The sequence below is a fragment of the Serinus canaria genome, chromosome 3 (genome assembly GCF_022539315.1).
Source record: "Serinus canaria isolate serCan28SL12 chromosome 3, serCan2020, whole genome shotgun sequence".
NCBI lineage: Eukaryota > Metazoa > Chordata > Aves > Passeriformes > Fringillidae > Serinus > Serinus canaria.
In genome coordinates, this window is record NC_066316.1 from 69,625,933 (window position 1) to 69,645,785 (window position 19,853).

General features: G+C 39.7%; 2 protein-coding genes across 4 annotated transcripts in view; one reads left to right on the top strand and one right to left on the bottom strand.

Moving 5' to 3' along the window:
• Positions 1-15,702, top strand: part of RTN4IP1 (reticulon 4 interacting protein 1) — a 24,284-nt gene extending 8,582 nt beyond the window's left edge. For both annotated transcript variants that reach the window (XM_050971873.1, XM_009093207.4), the window contains exons 5-9: positions 108-156; positions 1,673-1,809; positions 4,189-4,372; positions 5,698-5,790; positions 15,569-15,702. In XM_050971873.1, coding sequence (XP_050827830.1) covers positions 108-156; positions 1,673-1,809; positions 4,189-4,372; positions 5,698-5,790; positions 15,569-15,685 — 580 coding nt within the window. In that variant the 3' untranslated portion in view covers positions 15,686-15,702. The remainder of the gene's footprint in view (positions 1-107; positions 157-1,672; positions 1,810-4,188; positions 4,373-5,697; positions 5,791-15,568) is intronic.
• Positions 15,703-16,795: 1,093 nt separating this feature from the next.
• CRYBG1 (crystallin beta-gamma domain containing 1) overlaps positions 16,796-19,853 on the bottom strand; it is a 95,942-nt gene continuing 92,884 nt past the window's right edge. For both annotated transcript variants that reach the window (XM_030235573.2, XM_018917822.3), the window contains one exon: positions 16,796-18,453. In XM_030235573.2, the coding sequence (XP_030091433.1) occupies positions 18,365-18,453 (89 nt within the window). In that variant the 3' untranslated portion in view covers positions 16,796-18,364. The remainder of the gene's footprint in view (positions 18,454-19,853) is intronic.

The following is a 19,853-nucleotide window of genomic DNA, read 5'->3' on the forward strand; positions in this document are numbered from 1 at the left end:
AAATAAAAATAATTCAGCATCAGAGATGTATAAGAAACATTAGAATACATAATTACTCCAGAGTTTATTTAAAGAACTATTAAATATATTTTAATTTTCTCTTACAGAATATTAATATTAGGAGCTTCAGGAGGAGTTGGTACATTTGCTGTACAGGTAATATTATCCGGCATGCCCAGGATGAATCTTCAAGCATTTCAGTATAAAAAAAATTACAGAAGGGAATTGAGAGAAGGAATAGAGAAATAGCAAGCTCTCTATATAACAAGATTAATAGCAAGATCAGTCTGCCTGATTGAGATGATTGATATTTCCAAAAGTAAAGTATTTTCTGATTTATTGCTTTCCGTTTATTATGTTGCATTATTTTAAAGTAGGAAGCAGGGATTTTCAAAGAAAGGAGTTGTGTGTAAGATCACATTTCACAATTTGGGTGCAGGAAATCTCTGATTAGTGTAACTTGAAATATGTAGGCTATTCTCATTATCTTTCATTCACCTCTGTGCTCTAAATATGAACAGAACTTGGTGTATGAGTAGGAAAACTGATGGAGAATGTCACCTACCACCACTGCTGTAGCTGGTCAAATGATGTGGGAGGCCATCAGGCTTTTGTGGGCAGTGGCTGTAAAGCACAGAGGCTTAGATTTACTTTCCCTCACTGTCTTTGCCCTGCTCCCCTTTTGTCTGTCTGTTCAGTAGCTCTAAACTTTGGAAAGTCAACGTGCTCTTTTGTTACTTCATTAGTTGTGGAACATCCTCTTTCATGCTCTCAGTTAATTTGGGAGTTTTGATTCTAATTACTGTCATCTCACGCTGAAAAATCTTTCTCTCAAGATTATAAAAAAATGCAGAAGTTGGATGATTGCATCACTGCTTTCTGTGTTACTAGGCCATAAGCACAGTGGTTTTAAAGAGGTTTACAGCAGATTTTTTTTGTGGTATGCTATTTGCCTGATCTATGATAAAGCCAGTGACTTTCAGTATGAAAGGCTGACCAGCCACTGACTAGTTACAATTTGTAACTGACCAATCCTGGATAAACTAAGTTAATTAACCTGGAATAAAGGTGAAAAGCGTTACTGCAAATGAAAAAATGAGTTGCAAAATGAGATAAATAACTAGCAAAAGTCCTTTACTTTGCTATAGCTTTTGGAGTAGAAGATAACCTGATACTGTCCCTGTGATAAATCAGAGATGACTTCCTTCCTTTTCTTTTTACTAGTACTTAACCTATTTGCAGTAATATGAAATACTTAAAGGGCATGTTTAATAATATTTAATGGTACATCTGGTGCCAGTTTGGTTGATTGGCAACTTGGACAGTATCTCTTGGTGTATGTTTAGCTGGTAGACTAAACATACAGATGGCAAACTGAGAGTCTAATTTTTCATGAGACCTGATATCTTTCAGTGGCATTAAAAAAGCCTCACACTCTTTCCTTCACACCAACTCCTCCCTCCCCACAACCACCCTAAATATTGATAAATTCTAGCCATTATTTTGTCTGTGGGATTTGTGACAAATTATTCTGTATTGGAATAGTCTCCCCAGTCCCTATTAAAGGTGCTCATTTGTTATATAAATATAATGAGACTTTGTCTTTTTAAGTTGTTCTCAATATTTCACTTAATTTTAATCTTTGGACTGTTTTTTTTATACTTTTTTTTAGCTAATGAAGGCCTGGGATGCTCATGTGACAGCAGTTTGCTCTCATGATGCCAGCACGCTGGTGAAAAAGCTTGGAGCAGATAATGTGATTGATTATAAATCTGGAAATCTGGAAGAGCAGCTTAAAACATTACCCTTGTGAGTGTTTGTGTTGCTTTAATACTGAGATAGAGTGTAGGTGGATAGAATATAAGAAAATAAAGATAGTGTAGAGAGTAATCTTACCCCTAAGGAGTTGCAGCTGGGCCAATTAGCAAAAATTAGGAACAGGCCTGACTTTAGCAGACCACTGCTGTAACCAATGAGAAGAAGAGTGCTATAAAAGAGTGGGTTGGCTAGTTGAGAAGGGAATTGGAGTCAGTTGGCTACTTTAGGAAAGACTCAGTCCTCTGAGGAGCTGCCCACGAGAAACACCGAGAAGGTATGAAACTTTTGTGATAGCGAGACAACAGTATAGAACCCCTGCAATAAGATGACAACAATGAAGGAATTGGTGGTCAGACCTTCTGCCTTTTGATTCTTGACTCTATCAGAACTCCCTAAATTTTTCCACCTGTTTCTAAAGCATTATTTTGTAAAGCAGATTCACATTTTTGAATGCAGTTTGCAAGTATGTCCAGCACAGATTTCACTGTGACACCAAGCAAGTTAATTGGGAGACAAGCTCGCTTCTGTGTGCTTCTCTTCAGTGACTGTAATGTGAACAGTTTTGTAGCTTCCAGCCAAGTATCTTGGAGAATATACAATGCATGAATAAATTGAAATAAATCTTTGAAATCCTGAGCAAAGCTGGTTAATATAAACTTGATCTTGTAGAGGAAAGAACTATTTCATGAAGGAGAAGTGACTTGCCACTGTGCAATGCAACTGGGAGTAAATTTCTATTCTGTAACATTGGATACAGCTGCCTCTGAAAAACAATCACATTTATCTTATCGTAGCAGCTATGTTTAAACTAGCCTGGGATTTTTCTCTAGAACAGAAGTATTTTTTGCTTTTGTCATCTTTCCATCTGTTTAAACGTAGTCTACTGTGACTTGTATTTGAATATGGTATTTACACTGCTCTTTTTAGCTGGATTGAGCTAACTTTCTGGGAGGGGAAATAGAAGCTGCTTGATCTGTGGAAAAATTTTGCTGGTAACTGTGCTAAAAAGCCCTGTGCCCTTTAATTGTAGTGTGATTGTCAGCTGGCCTGAGGGCAGTGGCACTGTCTGTACAGCAGGATGGACTTTGCAGTTGGTGCAAAATTTGCCTTTGTGAACACTTTAAATGCTAAACACCCATTCTAGTGAGTGACCCTTTCTAAGAGACATCAACAACAGTGTCCTGGGGTGCAGTTTAATGATGCAACTAGGCTGATCAGTCAGCTCCACTGAGTGGGATGTTCCTACTTCCCTCCCCTTTGCAGTTGTACTGACTCTTCAGAACCCACAGTCAGCTACTCTTTCCAGGAGCATTAGTTTTCATAGTCTTCTCTTTCTGGCAGCTAACTGTTACATGAACTGAACTTTAAACAGGAAATCACACCCTTGGAAGACAGGCAGGAAAATCGTCATTCCAGAGAAATAAGGACTTTTCTATTTAATTTGCATAAAGTATTTTCTCTCATATTTGTAGATTATTTAGATTAGAGATATGTGTATATGCATATCTATTGCAATCTGGAGATTGCTGGAAGTTTACAGATGAGATTGAGTTGTACATTTAACAGAACAGGTGCATGGCTCCCTATTGCCCTATTCAGCCTTTACAGGCTCACATGCTGGTATAACGAGAAGGAACACTGAAACTGTCGCTTTTTGCCAGAGGCTGCATATACCCATTCCATGGGGGGAAGGTTTTAGATCCTTTGCATTGTTAGGTTCAATGTTAAATAGGTAGATGTGAAGAAAAGAGCTGTCAGGAGAGGTAAAATGGCCCCTAAATAAATAAGGAGGTAAAAAAAACTTGGAGAAGTGAAGCTGAGAACTGGGTCACGGAAAAGATGTGAGGAAATAAGGGTTAGTAGAATAATTTGTTTATGTAATTTTAGCCACTGGAACTGACTTTTGTAGAGTACATCATGTACAAGAGCTGTTCCTAGTTGACGGCATGAGTCCAGACTGGTTTTTACATGTACATACCATATTGTTCAGTGCTAGACCTCAGGACTGTTCCAATAGTCCCTGTGGGAGGGCTGAAGAGATAGAGCTCTAGAAGGTTTTAAGCAAGTACAGAATGTAGTTATGCATCTAAGTTTGCTTTTTGGAGTTTAAGTGTACTTTCTAAATAGCCTGTGTCTGCTGCACAGTGAAATGGCAATAACCTGTGAATTTAAATCCCATTGTACATTAAGCTGGGACTTTTCTGAAGTCTTGGGACTTTGTTGCTGCTCTCTTGCAGGCTGATTTTTTTTTCCATTGCAGTGACATGTAAACAGTGGATTATAGCTGATTTCTGCTATTAATTCGCTGAATTACGGTGAAGTTATTTTTCCCATGTCAAGATTTTAAACCTGTTCTTTGTATGTCTGCAGGTTTGATTTTATTCTAGATAATGTTGGTGGATCCACTGAGAAGTGGGCACTAGATCTCTTGAAGAAATGGTCGGGAGCAACATATGTTACTTTAGTGACACCTTTCCTGATCAATATGGACAAACTTGGAGTGGCTGATGGCATGTTGCAAACAGGAGTCACTGTTGGTTCCAAAACTCTAAAGGTATTTGACAAAATCCAATGTACTTTCATATTTTGTAGTACTTTAGTGACTACTTCTGTGGGTTGGATGTCAGAGCTCATGGAGAGGCAGCTGTTGCATTGTTCTCATATGTCATTAAGTATACTATTCTTTCTTGCTTTCTTTCTTGCACTGAAAAGAAATGTGTTGGGGTGGTGCTTCTGGGTGTATGTAGTAGTTTGGGGAGCTTTGAAGTTTGATTCCTTATTGTGCTTTCCATTGTGGCCTTTTCCATATGGCCTCCCTAGTGAGTCCTGCTGACAGCCAGGGTTTCATAGTAAACACAGCAAATCCCTGCCTCACTGAAGTGAGGGCAATTTTGTTACTTGCTTTAGGCTGGTCAGGCTTTCACTCAGAACATTTTTCTATGACTGATTCTCTTCATCCTGTTCCAGCACCAGAGTATAATAAGCGTGGTGGAGGGTGGCTAGGAAGTCTTTCATCTCTTTCACGTTCATGTGTCTAGATGGTGATACTGATTTTTCTAGTTTTCATAAGTGGATCTTAAAACATTCTGCCAGTGGCTAGAGCAGTGGGGCTTTTTAGAACTTTTCTCTTTCTTCCCTATGCTTGTGTACTTGCTTTCCAAATGAATGCTTTTTAAGCAGTTGCTATGGTATTCCTGCAAAAGCTTGGCTGAATGGGATTTTAAGTCCTGCAGCAGTACCTTCTCAAGGAAACCCTAAAGACAAGATGAAAAGGCAGGGAAGAAATAATGTAATATTATTTCTCAGTGTGCATGTTTCCATGATGAAGAGCTATGCCATATATAAAAATCATCTCTCTTTGGCAGATGGTGTCTTTTATTCCTGTAATGACTTACTCAGAGGAGATGCTCTTGACTTCTGTGTATGAGATCTTCCCAAAATGCTTTTCATGTGAGCTGCCATCTGTCGTTGGACAGTGACAACTTTGGCAGATATTATGGTGGAAAATGAAGTCACTGATACTGAAGTGGAAGGTCTAAATGTCACACCCCTGTTTTGAGTGTACGTGAACATATAACACCATTTCTCTCTTATGTAACAAATAATTCTGTTTCTAGCTGCAGAGACAAGGTAATTGTTTTTCTCTACTAGCTCACTTGTGCAACTGGATGCACAATTCACCCTTATCCTATTGTGGTAACACAACATCCTGGTCTGTACATTTAATCCACATATTTAGGTGCCATTTTTTTCAGACACTAGCATATAATTTCAATGTCTTTTCCTTAAGTTACTTCTTCAGAGATTCTGTCATTGATTTTAGTTCCCATTGCAGTTTGCTCTCATGATATTTTAAGAGATTTGTGATCTTTCTTGCAGCATCTCCTTAAAGGAGTCCATTATCGGTGGGCATTTTTCATGCCGAGTGGCCCAAGTTTGGATGAAATAGCAGAACTGGTTGATTCTGGAAAGGTATGTCAGTACTGGTTACTTGGGTATTTGTGCTGAAAGAGATGCTGCTTGGACTCAAAAATGGTGTAGTTCACTGTTGAAAAATAGTGTTATGAGAGTCATGGTAAAGAAAACTGGTTAAAAATCAACTTGTTCCAGTTTCTAACTTCTGCCTTTTGTGAGGAATTTAGTTTATAAGGCTTAGGACTGTTCTGCCTTCTTCTTGTGTGTACTTTTTAACAACACAAAGCTTACAAAGCTACAAGGAGTAATGTCCAGTGATTTTTTTTTTTTATTTTTGCTAGTGGGAATAATATAAACTCCACATGAAAATTATGTTTTAAGAGGTCTCACTTGGTTCATTTGGGCACAATAAACATGTCTGTGTACCTGCATATGCAAAATTGCCTAGCCTGGATGGTTGGGTGTTCTGCCCATAGGTTGCACAGAATTAGAATATTCTGGTTATTGCAGGTAATAGATGATCTCCATTGGCAGAATGGTGACAAGAATCTTGTTTTTCATTATTTCAGTGCTGCAGATTCTGATGTTTGTGCTAATTCATCACAGGGACTTGGAATATTGTGAGCATTCATAAACCTCTGGGGAATCTTAGTGGACTTGAGAGGGAAAGCTAAGACAGATTAAGTCTGCTTTTGTGATCTTTTCAGGTTTATGAGCTTGTTACAAAATATATTGTGAGAGTGAACAGTTGATTTCCTGTGTTTTTGGATTGTGTGGTGATATAGGCCCCAGCAGTGTCCTCTGGGAATTTTGGTAACATGAAATTACCCAAGAGTAGAGAATATGGACAACTGCTGTTAATCTTTCTAAGTGGTAGATAAGCAGAAGAGTAAGCAGTCTGTCATGGTGATTCCAGTATGTGAACTGCCGTGTTGTGCTCAAAATTTGTGCATATTAGTAAAATTTAGATCTCTCAAAGTCTGAGTGTTGACCCCCCTTTTTTGGTATGCAATATGTTCCAGAGTTTGGAAAAGAGTCAACGAACTGCTGTTGTACTGATGACCTGATTGCTTCTCTTTTGCCACCTCAGTGCTGTTGCTAAGAATAAAACATTCTTTGCTTTGCATTATGTCCAGTGCTGTAGGCATAACCCTGTGGTCAAGAAAGAAGCTGTAGAAAGTCCTCATCCTGTGATTGCATTCAGTCACACTGCTAAATTATAAGTGTCTAAGAAAAAGAAATGCCCTTGTCTTTGTTCCTACCATTTGTCCTGTGCTCAGCCAGTTGCAATTTGTTTTGTGTTCTGCTTCTACCTTGTATGCAAAACAAATGCAGACTCTGCTCATGAAAGCCTCTTGGGAAACAGCTGTTTATGCAATAGAGATAGGGCTTAATTGGTGTTCTTTGCTTAATAACCTGGCCAGGTGAATTGCAATGCCACTTCAAATGAACGTCATGCATACATGAGTGTCCTCATGTACTTCTGGTTGTAAGATGATCATGAGGACAAAGATGTTTGCTTGGTCTTTTATTCTCTGTGCAAAAACAGGTCCTAATGTCAGACTGTTTGTCTGCAGAGTCATTATTCTAGCAGCATTTTACTCTATTTTGTGCAATGTTGTAAACATCTGAGCTGTCATCGGGATTTTATAAGACTCAGTTGTGTTCCATTTAGACAGATATTAATAAGACTATGACCTTTCTTGTTTAGACACAAGAGTTCTCATAAAAGGACAGACCATCCATTCAGAAGAGTAGGTGTTTGGGAAAAAAGGCAGGAGAGAATCACTGGAGAAATTGTACCACAATTTCCTATAAGTAAGTGAAATGTTTGTGTTTGGATAGGAAAGAACAAAGGAGAAATAAAAAAAGCAGAAGGCAATGAAATGTTTCAAGAAGCTTGGAGTAGCAGCAAACTGAGCTCATGTAGTTGAACTTAGTATTTGAGTGAATATTTTTGAGTACTGCAGGGTTTTTTTTCATTTAAGTATTTTCTGTTAAAAGCATCTTAATTTGGGGATTATATGAAGTAAGTAAGACAGCAATTAGAAAGCTCCTGAAAATGAAAGGCTTTTTTTCAGGAATAAATTATATGGGGGGATTAAATGTAAGAAATTAAAAAGAGATGATGGTTTAAAAAGATGTTACAGTACGTGAAGTGTTGAAGAGCATATCTCTGAAACATTTACAGATAATTTTGATTTGACAGTGTTTCTCCTTGCAGTCCTTCTGCACCAACAGAGATTTTTAGTTATGATGAGTTCATCATCTTCCTTTGTAAAAGCAAAAGTATTCTCAAACCTTCAGTGGATGAAGAATAAGCAATTTTGTTTAAAGTTACTTGGTTTTCACCTGGATGATCTTTGCAGCAAAGAACAGAGATTTGCAAAATGTCAGCTCTGAGGAGTTTTTTTAACAGCCTTTTTTTAATGGCGAAGCAAAGGAGAGGATTTGATGAATTGGTAGTACAAGCAAAGAGAATAATTTTCCTTGTGCAATTTACCTGCACATCAGTCAGTTCTGGGAATTGTAGAACTATTTTCAGCTTACAAGCTGTTTTCCCTGCCTTGCAGATGGGCATCTTGCAAAGAAACTATTGCAAGACTGAGGGGCTGGGAGGCTGCTGCAACAATTATGGGCATGGAGAAAACACAGTATTTCCTTGACAAATTTCAGAGAGACTGGCTATTTTCTAAACTGCTGGATAATCCTGTTGTGGTTTGCAGCAGTTAATTATGACCCAGTAAGGACTGGCTAAATGTGGGCTCTGCCAAATGAGTTGACAAAGCCCATGTCAGAAGCTCTATATCTCTTTCCATGGGAGAATGTTCCTGCTGAATTACAATTCTCATCTTAAGACAGCTGAAATCAACAGAACCTTTAATTCAGGACACAGATCTGCTGGCACACTGCTCAGTGAAGCATCATCACTGAAAGGCTCATTAGGAATTAATTTGGTGTATTTGCGGTCAGTGTTGTGGATTTAACATTGACAGTTTTGGTTTTTTGCTGCTTGCCCAGCATTTTCCTCCCAAGGACATGTCATATAGGCCTTGCTGAAAATAGGCCAAATTCATGTAAGTATTTAGGTTGGTAGAAGCCTCTAACTCATAACTGAGCAGTTACTTTACCTTTTTTTAAGCCTGGTGGAGGAAAGCAGGCTCAAAAGACTCCTTAGTGTCACAGGCAGAAGCACTGAGTGTGTTCTGTGTTCCTGCAGGACCATAATAGGATGTGGGTTAACATGCAGTCCAACAGAAATGAGACATTTTTATTTTAATTCAGTGCTATTTAAGTGCAGTTTAAGTGTGTGTGCAGTGTTTCTGGTGACTTGACACTCTTTCCTTCAGAGCATTGTTGCCTCAGATGGACTGATGGGTGAAAGTTGGTTTTGCAGAAGGAAGGCTAAACATCAGAGTCTCTAATCAAAAAATGAATACTGATATTTGCTTTTTAGATAGATGTTCCAGCACAGGCACCCATAGGAAGAACAACTGCCTGCCTATATTAATGTAATTTGTGAGTAGTGTTGATTATACATTTTACTGAAGGCACTAGATGCTTTGGACTTAGCACACCTGCTGCTGTGGTTTAGAGGGCAGGATGCTGACTGTCCTTTGGCCCTGCTGCTGCCTTCTTGTGCAATGCTGAACAAATCACAAAACCTTTTGCTACCATAATTTCTTGATCTACTAATGAGGGCTAATGCCCTTTATTCACCTTTGGTGATTTGCTCTGAGATACCTTAATAAAATGGGGAATTTAATTGTCTTCTGTTCCTGGTCTTTCCTATTCAGGAAATAAATAACACAAATGGATGGATATGGTCATCCACTTTGACATGCCATGAGTTCTGAGAGTTGTTTGAATGGTCATTAGGTCATCACAGCTTCTGGACTCTGTATCCTAACCTGTGTGTTGATTTGCTTCCAATTCAGCTTGTTACAGTTCTGCAAATAACTTTTTCCCTGACCCTTACTGCACTATTGTTGCATTTCTCTCAGCTGTATGAATATCAAACAGCGAATGCAACACCAAGTCCTTGAATGTTCTCCGAACATGGCACCTATAGATGTGGCCTTTTCTACAGTAATTCCAGACTTTATGACTGTGCTAAGGTATCCTCAGATACCTGAGAACTTGCCCTTGTGTGGTACCTGCTTTAGTCTCTCTGAAAAAAGGCACTAGGGTACCTAAGTATAGGGGTTTCTACACTTAAATATCTCCATTAACTAGAGATCAGTCTTCCTTCTCACTCTCTGTAGTCACTCATGCTTGTTCTGATGACCGTCTTTCTTCATGCTAAATTGCAAAGCTTGCACCATTTTTTTAAATTTTAATTTTGTGTTTTCCTGTTGCAGTGCATTTGTTTGCCAGGTTGGTTGGCTAGAGCACAGAGATGTTGACCAAGGAGGGGTAGCCAAAAGCTCTGTTCAGCCCTTTCCCTCTCAAAAAGAACCTCTATCTGCATTTTGTCACAGCCACCAAAAACAAGCCACTGTGATTTTTATTAAAACATACCTGTTCCTTTTCCTCCAGGACATGGTGGCTTGCCTCTGTGCTGAGCTGTGTGTGGGATACATCACAATCTGTGAAGGACACCAACAGAAACTTTGTATACTATGGGGAAATAGGGTTTCATTTCAATATGTAAATTCACTTACACTGCAGGGAGGTCTGGAAAAAAAGCATCATCATCTACCAGGCACTTAATCCGATGTGTTCCCTTAACCTGATGTAATTGTAAATTGTGTGGTAAGTCAGGCCTAGTGTTCTGAGCTCTAGCCTCCTGATGTAGGAGGGACGTGTGCCTAGTACAGGGGTGAAGTGCAGACAAGGCAGCCCTTGTCTGCTGGGAGTTAAGTTTGCTGAGACTGGGAAGATGTGGATCATGCAGGACTAATCTTCTAATCTCTGCATATGATATGCTTTCATATGTAAATATATATTTAGATTTAACTGTACCAAAGTTGGTTTTGCCTTAAGTATATGGTGACATTGGCCTAGATTACTTTAATTACCAGCATAAATATCAGGACAGCTACAAAAATGTGCCTTACCAGGGATTCCAGAAGAGACTAATTGTGCTTTCCTTTAGTTAACAGTTTTTTAGCATGGTACTAAACCCAGCATCTTCCTTATTTCTACTGATTTGTTTGGGCTAGGCTGGCACACAATGCAGTTCTGGGCTTATCCCAGTTTCTTACTGCTCTTTGTGTTCTGTAGAAGCTGTTCTGCCAGGGCTAATTAACAAATGAGATTTTGAAGCCTTTTCTACACTCTGAACTGTACCCTGATAGCCTTCTTAACTGGGATTTTTCTGCTAGTATTTTAATAATTGTACATGATATATATGAGTTTCTGTGGGCTGCTGTTAAAGATTTGATATAAAAGAATGTACTTTGGCTTATTAGCCAAACATATAAGACCTGATAATACAGTTGTTGGTAAGAGGTGGTGGGATTAGACCCTGGAACACTTGCCTTCCATTCCCATGTCTTAACCACTGCACCGCCATTTTTGTTATGGGTGTATTGTTTGCTCAGTTTTACTTCTTTTAGGTATTTGGGACAGAAATATCATGTATGTGCTGTCCTTTAATGTGCTTATGGATGAAAGTGCATATTCTCTGAAATACGCGTTAATAAAAAACACAGCAAGGAAAGCTTTTTACAAAACATTCTAAGATGGGGCTCTGAGCAGTCTGGTCTAGTGGAAGGTGTCCCTGCCTGCGGTAGGGGGAGTTGGACTGAATGGCCTTTAAAAGGGCCTTTCCACCCCAAACCATGCTGCAATTCTATGCTGGTACTGTGCAGTTGCAAAGCTACCTGTGCAAGATGTGACCAGAGCCAGCTGTTGCAGGAGGTAAGAACTTCATTCCTTGTCTTCAGTGAGGGCTGACCCTAGCCCTTGTTGACCTTGTTGGCAAGCAATATGAGGCTCGGCATACACTGCTGAATGCCATTTTAAGGGGAAGAAAGAGTGAAGAAAGGAGTGTGACTAGGACCCAAGGAGCATGGAACAGGAGTACAGCTGAGAAGATGCTCAGCTAAAGTAGGCGTGTCCCAAAACAGCATCTTTTTTCCCCATAGGATGACAATCTGCCATCCTTTGCAGACCTGGAAGAGAGCCAGTGCACTGTCACTGTCCTTTGAGAGACATCGCTTTTGTCCTTCTGCGCTCCGAACTGGGCTTGCTCTCCGTTCGTCGCTCTCCTGAGAAGTTCAAGGCTCTCGCTCTCCCTCCAGTGGCAGGAAAAAGCTCCATACTTACTGGAGTCACTGCTATGAGGGTCAAAGCCCGTCTCCATTCCTCTCATGTTTTCTCACTTGTCCCCTCCTGATAAACTAAAACTGCGTCATTGCTATCACATCAGGTAGAACCTCCAAGCATGGGCCTGGATTTGCCATGAGCAGGAGTGTGTTCCTGCTGACCAGTCAACTCCTGCCAGTGCTGTTCACTGCCTACTGCATTCAGAGCTGGAGTAGCTGGGGCACCCCTCTGTGATGTATGTAGGACAGCCTTAATCAGCATCAGCAATTACTCTTTTTATTTTTCCAAACACATGAGTTCATTGCAAGAGACCTGAGATTCATTTCTATAGTACGTCCTGCATTGGAGAGAATGAAGAGGAAGAAAATACCTTTCAGGCCCAATCTGTTTTCAGATAAACATTTCAATGTGGGTATGTGTAATCCTTTCTCTCCCAGACTTTAGTATAATCCCTTTTCCCTGAACAAATAGGTGTCCTCTGGCAAGGAACTGATGCGTGGCTGTAAATAGGCAATGTTTTTATTATCCAGTTAATCTCCATTTATTATCACAAACAGCAGACGCTCCCCTACTTGTTTGTCTGTTCACAGGAAGAAATTTTATCTTAGTCAGTGGATTATGGTAAAGGCTGAGTGAATCACTGTGCTGCAACATGGTCAGCCCTTTCAGGGTTATTCAAACAATGGGACTGTCCAGCCAGCCAGCCAGATAAAATGTTTAATACTCTAGATTGCCTGGATCATCAATTTGGTATTCATGTCTCTCTATAGCACTGCCTAAAGCCAGCATTTAAATGAAGCTAGAGGTTACATCAATGTAGCAGATGGGCTTTGAGCATGTGGTGGCTGCAATACACACGGTGTTTTGAACTGTGAGGCTGAATTCAGGGCTCTTCTGAATCACTGTGTCACCACTTTTCAAATGCAATGTTTTAAAGTCTAGCCAACACGCTAAGGATGTAACATACCTCACTCTGTCAGAGTTGTAAGTTGCAACCTAGAGTAAGGGACTGCGGATTAGCAGAACAGTGAAGTGTCTTGTTCATGTTTTCTCAGTTGCTGCATGTGTCAAGAAATTAACTTCTGCCTTTCCCTGGAATCCCTTGTACTTCACATCCCTTGTGCTGCTGCTCTGCTTTTGTCCCTGAATACTTTTTCTCTCCTCCTGGCCTGTTGCCTTGTCAGGGTCATCTGTGTCCATGCACCAGCAGGCTGGGTTTCTCTTTTTTCCCTCTTAATTGAAGCACAGCTTTGTATACAACTGCCACTAACAATAAGTACTGTATAAGTGTTTGGCTCAACAAAGTTCCTGAACTGTATTTTCCCAAGCATCTGCTATGAAAGCAAAGGTTGATCTTCCTCAAAACAGTCAGTACTGATCAGCAGCATGTTCCTCCTGGTGGTCACAGCAGCTGCAGCTGCGCTCAGATGCTCAGTTTACGCCAAACCATTGTCTAATTCAGTGGTTTTGCTGCCTTGAGTCCACGTCTCTGACTTTGCTGATGTCCAAGACAACATTTCCATTCTGTGCCGAATGCTGACCAGACATGAGTTTGTCTTGAACATGATCATTTATACCCAACATTTCTTCTACATTTGGGCTATCTTTGTGGCTCCTCTGCTGTGTGTTGCTACTCACTTTGCTAGGGCTTGGTTTACAGACATTGCTCAGGCAGAACAAGGGAAATAAATTACTAAGCCTCGTACCTTGCTACATGGCAACTTTGAGGCACTTGGTGATTTGGTGACTTTATCTTTTTGCACAGTTGCTCTCAAAGTGATTTGTCTGCAAATTCTAATGCATTATTTGGAGGGAGTTCATTCATTCCTGATTTTCTGCCGCATAAAGTTTCACACTATGGCTAAGCTTGCCTTGACAAAATAAAAAGAAAAATCTAGTGATATTAGGGGATACTGTGGTGCAAGTTAGAGTACCGATGTCTTGGATTCCTGTTATCATACAAGCAAAGCCACTAGTTATTTAAGTGCAAGGAGTGGACATCAAGGTAAGGCACAGTGTGTAAATGAAGAGGAAATTAGGAGATCTGAGAAAAGGACCTCCCTGAGCACGGAGAACTATCGGAGAGCATTTGTTGTGCTGCTGGAGAGGGTGCTCTGTTGCAAGGAAAGTATGTGTGTGTATGATAACCTTTCCTTGGTAGTACTGCATGCTCACCTTCTAAGCAGCACATCTGAAAGCAAAACCCTTTGTCACAAGGTAAAAGCAAGGCAACTTTTTGGAAGACAGCACCACTCCAAAGCTGCATGTTGTTTGTATTTTTATTGCTGCTGTATTCCTTTTCTGTCTAGCATGTCCTGCCAGCAGAGAGAAATTACCAGTTCTGGCTTATTCAACAAGAGAGGGTGCATACTTACAGCTGGAAAAAAAAAAAAAAATAGCAGAAGGTATTTTTTCCCTGACACAAGTGAAAAGGATCTTCTTCTAGCACTGTAAATAGTGTGTTTGGAGCTTTGGTACTTCAGATCTTCATCACTGCAAGCGCTAGCTACAGACTCATCTACTGGTCATTTTTTCCTCTGATAAGAGGATTAGGATCAGTGCATCAGTGCAAGGAGATGCACTGGGTTGGTGTTACAGGATCCAAGGTAAAGGACCAACCTCAAGGTAGGCAGATCTTTGGTAGGAAGTGTGAGAGGTAGACAAATATTTTTTATTATTAATATTCTGTTGACAAATTTTTTTTGCATTTGGAATGCTGATTCAGAACTTGACAGTAGAAAATAACCTCTTCCCTTGGACCAGCAGTGACAAATATTTTTCAGAAGAGCTGAAATTTCTTATACTTCTGGTACACGGTGGCATCTAAAGAAAATGCTTGTAGGGGTTTCAGACTCCTAATAATGGGGAGAGTGAATAAGTAGTTTCACTTTTGTTAGAAATGAGTCTAAAACAATCCAGAAGGCCACTCTACAAAATTAATGTCAAAATAGCAGTTAATGCAAGCTGGGCTTAATAGTGATTTATGCCTCCTGGAATACAGAGTGGCTGAATTTTCAAGTGTAGTTAAATGATTCAGCAACAAACATTGGTGGACTTTTTTTTTTGTACTTCATTTGTGGTCTTTTGAGGGTACTGAGCCATGTACTGATGAAGACAGGCTTTAGGTTTATAGGTATCTTTAAAGTATTTGTGACAATTCTTGAGTTTAACAAGAAAACAAGTAGAGAAATATGAGGGAAATAAAAGTTATTTCTGTAAGTATATCATTATGGACAATAAAAAGTTAAACCACAGTGTCAGTTTTTGAAAGGATGTAGAAGTTAGAGCCTTATGCGGTGACATTAGTGGGAGAGGCCGTGGTAAAGGCTCCAAACTGCTAGTAGAGGTGCTTCAAAACATGGGCAAAGAGCAGCAGAAAACTTTCTTCTGGATGCAGAGGTATCCCTGAAAAATCTTAAAAGCTAGTGGCTACATGGCAAGTTCTGTCCTAAATGCCATAAAGAAACCTCCTTCCCTTCTTCATACAGTTTTGAAGTGTGAGGGTGATACATTACATTATACTTTATTCCTAATATAGTGACATTTTTTCTTTGTTCCGTAGATTCAACCAGTTATTGATGAAGTCTTCTCATTTTCTGAAGTTCCAGAGGCCTTTCTGAAGTTGGAAGGAGGACATGCACGTGGAAAAACAGTGATCAATGTAATTAGTAGACAATAAAGTATCTCTAATCATTATTCTGCCTGCAGTCAGTCCTTGAACATGAATTGGTATGTAGTGTGTTTCTTTTTTAAAAGCTCATACAGGATGCATAACTTATAAATCTTGTTTTAGAAAAGCCTCTGATTCCTTCATATGCTGCCTGTTACTAGGCAGACAAGACATACTAATGTCTCTTAAGCATTTCTACCTGAAAACCATGTTAAAAATGTAGTTGAGAATTTTGCAGAACACCCCTCAGTCTTAGGATAAGAGGAAGAGTCTGCAGCATTTTTCTTTTTTATATCTTGTAGCTTTTATTTTTCAGGTCTAAGTCCTGAAATGGTGAGGCACACTGTTATCTACTTGTCTATATGAAACCTGTCCTGTTTTTCCTTGGTTTTCTTACTTCTGTTTACCTTTACTAATGTAGATTATTACTCAAGCTATTTCACTCTTAGAACTAAATGGTCACATCACTGTCTCAAGACTGATAACTTTGATCTTGTTATGGCAACTCTCCCATGCCATAGCTAATCTAAATAGAAGCATGGAACAAAATCAATCTGTAACTGCTTATTATTCTAATTGCCTAACTCCTGGCCCAAATTCAGCTGACTGCAGAGTCTGTGCAGTTAGGGTAGACATGATTTTGTGTCCCTGTTCCTGCTGTGTCTCATCACTGCTGGTGAAGTGCTGGATGGGGATGTTTGTGTCTGGTGGGTTGTTTCTCAACTTGCCATTTTGCCAGAGATGGGCTATGGAGGAACTCCCCCTGCAATTATGCAGGTGGATTGAAGGAAAGTGGCAACTTCTTAAGTGAGAGCTGTCCATTTACTGCAGTGCATCTGTGGTGATGCACAGACCATGTTATGCAATGCTTCCACCAGGGGACAGAAGTGGCAGCTGTGTGAATGGTGGCCCTGTGCACAAATGCTCACAAACATGTGCAGCAGATTCTTCTTGTATAGAAGAACTGCCCATTCCTCAGAGCCTGCAGCTATTCCACACTATGTATTCACTCCTCAGGGGCTGGCTGTTGCAGAGGAATTATGGATAGAGATGGGAACAAGATGAAAGCAAAACTAATTGAAAATGTCATTTTTTACCTTTAAAAAGAATTTCAATAAAAATTTTACCTAACTTAAATTTATTTGTAAAATGCTATATTATATATAGCAAGAGCACATCAATATGACAAAGTACCATTGTTTGGAACCAGTAACATCATATTTTCTATTAAGGACTAAAAGCAGCACATTTCAGAGCAACAAAACTTCAGTGCTTCTTTTCAAAAGGAAGAAAATTAGTAAGGCACTTCTTCTAGGGTGCTAATAGCAAAAGCACCAGTATCCTTTGAGGCAATACAATAGTAATGAAAATGTTAATTTTAAACAGATTTACTATGCAAGACAAAGGCCTGGATGCTCCTCGGAGCAGCTTGTAATAACACTGGTCTAAGCCAGAACAAAACACAGCAGCATAGGACCAGAGTTTGTATTTTACCTTTTTGCCAACATTATTAAAGAAAACTAACATGACCAGGTTTAAAGCAGAGCAACAGAAGGACCTCCTGCAGTCTTCAGAACATCCTACATGTCACAAGCTCTTTACTAAACCAGTAACACTTACTTGGAATAGGCACAGCCCTTGTGGCTGGGCACATATGCAGGCTTGGCTGTGCCCCTTCCTAGAGGAGTCTGACACTTCTGTCCACCACTAACATTGCTTTTCAACCTCTCCAGAAATACTGGGGAGTTGGGCATTCTCCATGGTAAGCCCAACAGGCAGGGGCTGAAAAACTCAGTAACCACAGTGCTTACAGGCTGTTGCAGTCATCTGTAGTAATTCTTTCCCTAAGAATTCTTGTTTCCTATACGATTTTTGAGTTCAGTAAGACTCTAATTACTGAAACTGTTTTAGAAGGTACTAATATGTCTTGGCAAAGAAGAAAACACCCACAACTCAGGAAGTTAGGCAACCTAGAAAATGGGCAAATTCTTCACATTGCAATGCATCCTTCTGCCAGCCCTCTCTAACAAAATATCTGCTACTTTACCTCTTCTATACATGAGAAAATCTATATTTTTTTCTTAATTTAGGACTTACTATGTTAGCATACTAACTATACTTGAAGCCACATGTTAAAATATCTTTGGATGTGCTGTACTAGCAGTCTTTAAACTTTCAGTAAACATAAGTGTGTTCCAGTGAACCAAATATATTAATTTCCCATAGTGAGTATTTCTCTATACTACAGCCCATAGGTCCAAGCTGCTATACCCATATACACACTGCACTCCTGTCTTAAGTTGCACTTACTGACTGTTCTGGGTTAACTACTTGCTGACATGATTGTAACTCCATGGGGTCTCTCCCCACTGGTTCTCTCTCTCAGTTGCTCCCTTCTAGCCTGAGGCAAACTGCCAAATCTCTATCCAACACTGAATTGTAAGGATTTTAAAACAAAAACAAAAACAAACAAAAAAAAAAAAAAAAAAAAGGAAGGTTTTGAGATACTCAAGCTTTTATAGGGAAAATAATCTTGGATAGGGAGGTGAAATAATTCTGTTGCTTGTTCTTTCTAAAACTGTGAAGACAAAACTCTCATCGCTGATCCTGTATCCTTCAGAGATGGCAGTGCCAATTCCAGTGTCCAGAACAGTGGCCAATTCAAACATCATCTTTGCTTCACTGGGTTTATACAACCAGCGGTTCCCAACACTGCGTTGACTTTTCTTCACTGACTGTGTTGACAACAACATGGTCGCAGTCATACTGTGTGCCTCCTGGAGAGAGAAATGTCAAAGAGGGGAGGTTATCTTTGAAATAAGAGACAAATACTCCAGGTTTCAGAAAATCTCTGTAAGAGCTGGTGTAGACAATTTATCTTCAACCATAACTCTGAGAAATCAAACATATTTTCATCACTGCCTCCTTTTGGATTTATTTTGAAACAGTTTTTGAATTAACCAGGATCAGTTTGCCTTATTCTCCCCCCCCCCCCTTTAGCAATTCAGTTTCTCATCTTTTTCAGCCTGAATGGAAAAGGAAAGAAACACTGCAGTAGAGTCAGGTGCAGCTCCTTGAAGACTATCGCTTCCCAAAAGTCACATTTGACTATTCAGTTTTCCTGCAACAATTGTCAATTGTCACTTGGCTCTAAAAACAGAGTGAAGATGTTTAGATGATGAAGTAAGTCCTTCTGCTAACAGACAATACACACGTGACCAAGTCAGAGACAAGGTCTGGCACTCATTTACTCCTTGCCATTATAATCCTTTATTTTGACCAGATGAATTACAAGTCATCATGCACAATGTATCACCCAATGTTCAGTTGTTTCCACTGGCAGCTGAATGTATCTGAATGCAAAATAGAAACATTTCTTAGAAGAGCTTAATCTACTTATGCAGTACAATGTCAAATATGTTCTCATAGAAGAACACCATTAATATTCTAACTTAAGAAACTGGGAAGCAAAGACACATTTGACTGGAGCTGAAAGTCAGAATTCATGCTTTTTTCCCTCAGATCTAGTATGTACTGCAGAAATGTAGGACATACGCATTTCCTGCAGTACAACACACCTGCAAAGCAGGTGGTATTCCCACTGGAAGTAGCCATCTGTGCCAACCATTTATACAAAGCATCAGGACACTCCCATGGACACTGTCTTTTTGTTCTGTACCCCCACTGCCTCACCCTCCCTGACTGAGCAAAAGACAAGCCTGGCAGCTGAAAGCTTATGATGAGTCTAACATACTGAGCTATGTAGCTAATGTTATTTTTTGTAGCTCAGTTATCACTGTGAGTGCAAAAATTGTTTTTAACTGGTGTCTGATAGAATCTAAACATGTTAAAATGGAACAAGATGGGATTTTTTTCCAGTAAATAGAGAGACTATTTACTTTGATAGCATGGTGCTCTGGACAAGGCTTTGTGCTATGCCAGTTTATCCACAAGGTGGCATTGGCAACTACACAGTTACACAACTGCATTCATTTACTGAGGAATTCTTTAAGGCACAATTTGTGGTCTGGAATGGATTGGCAGAGTTGGCAGAAACACACAATGTTCTTACTAGGCTTTCTCAAATAAAAGCTAAATGTATCTACTGCTTTGTATTTACTGTACAGATTAACTTTGCTTTAAAGCTAAGAGTGCATCAATACTCCCACGATCAGGC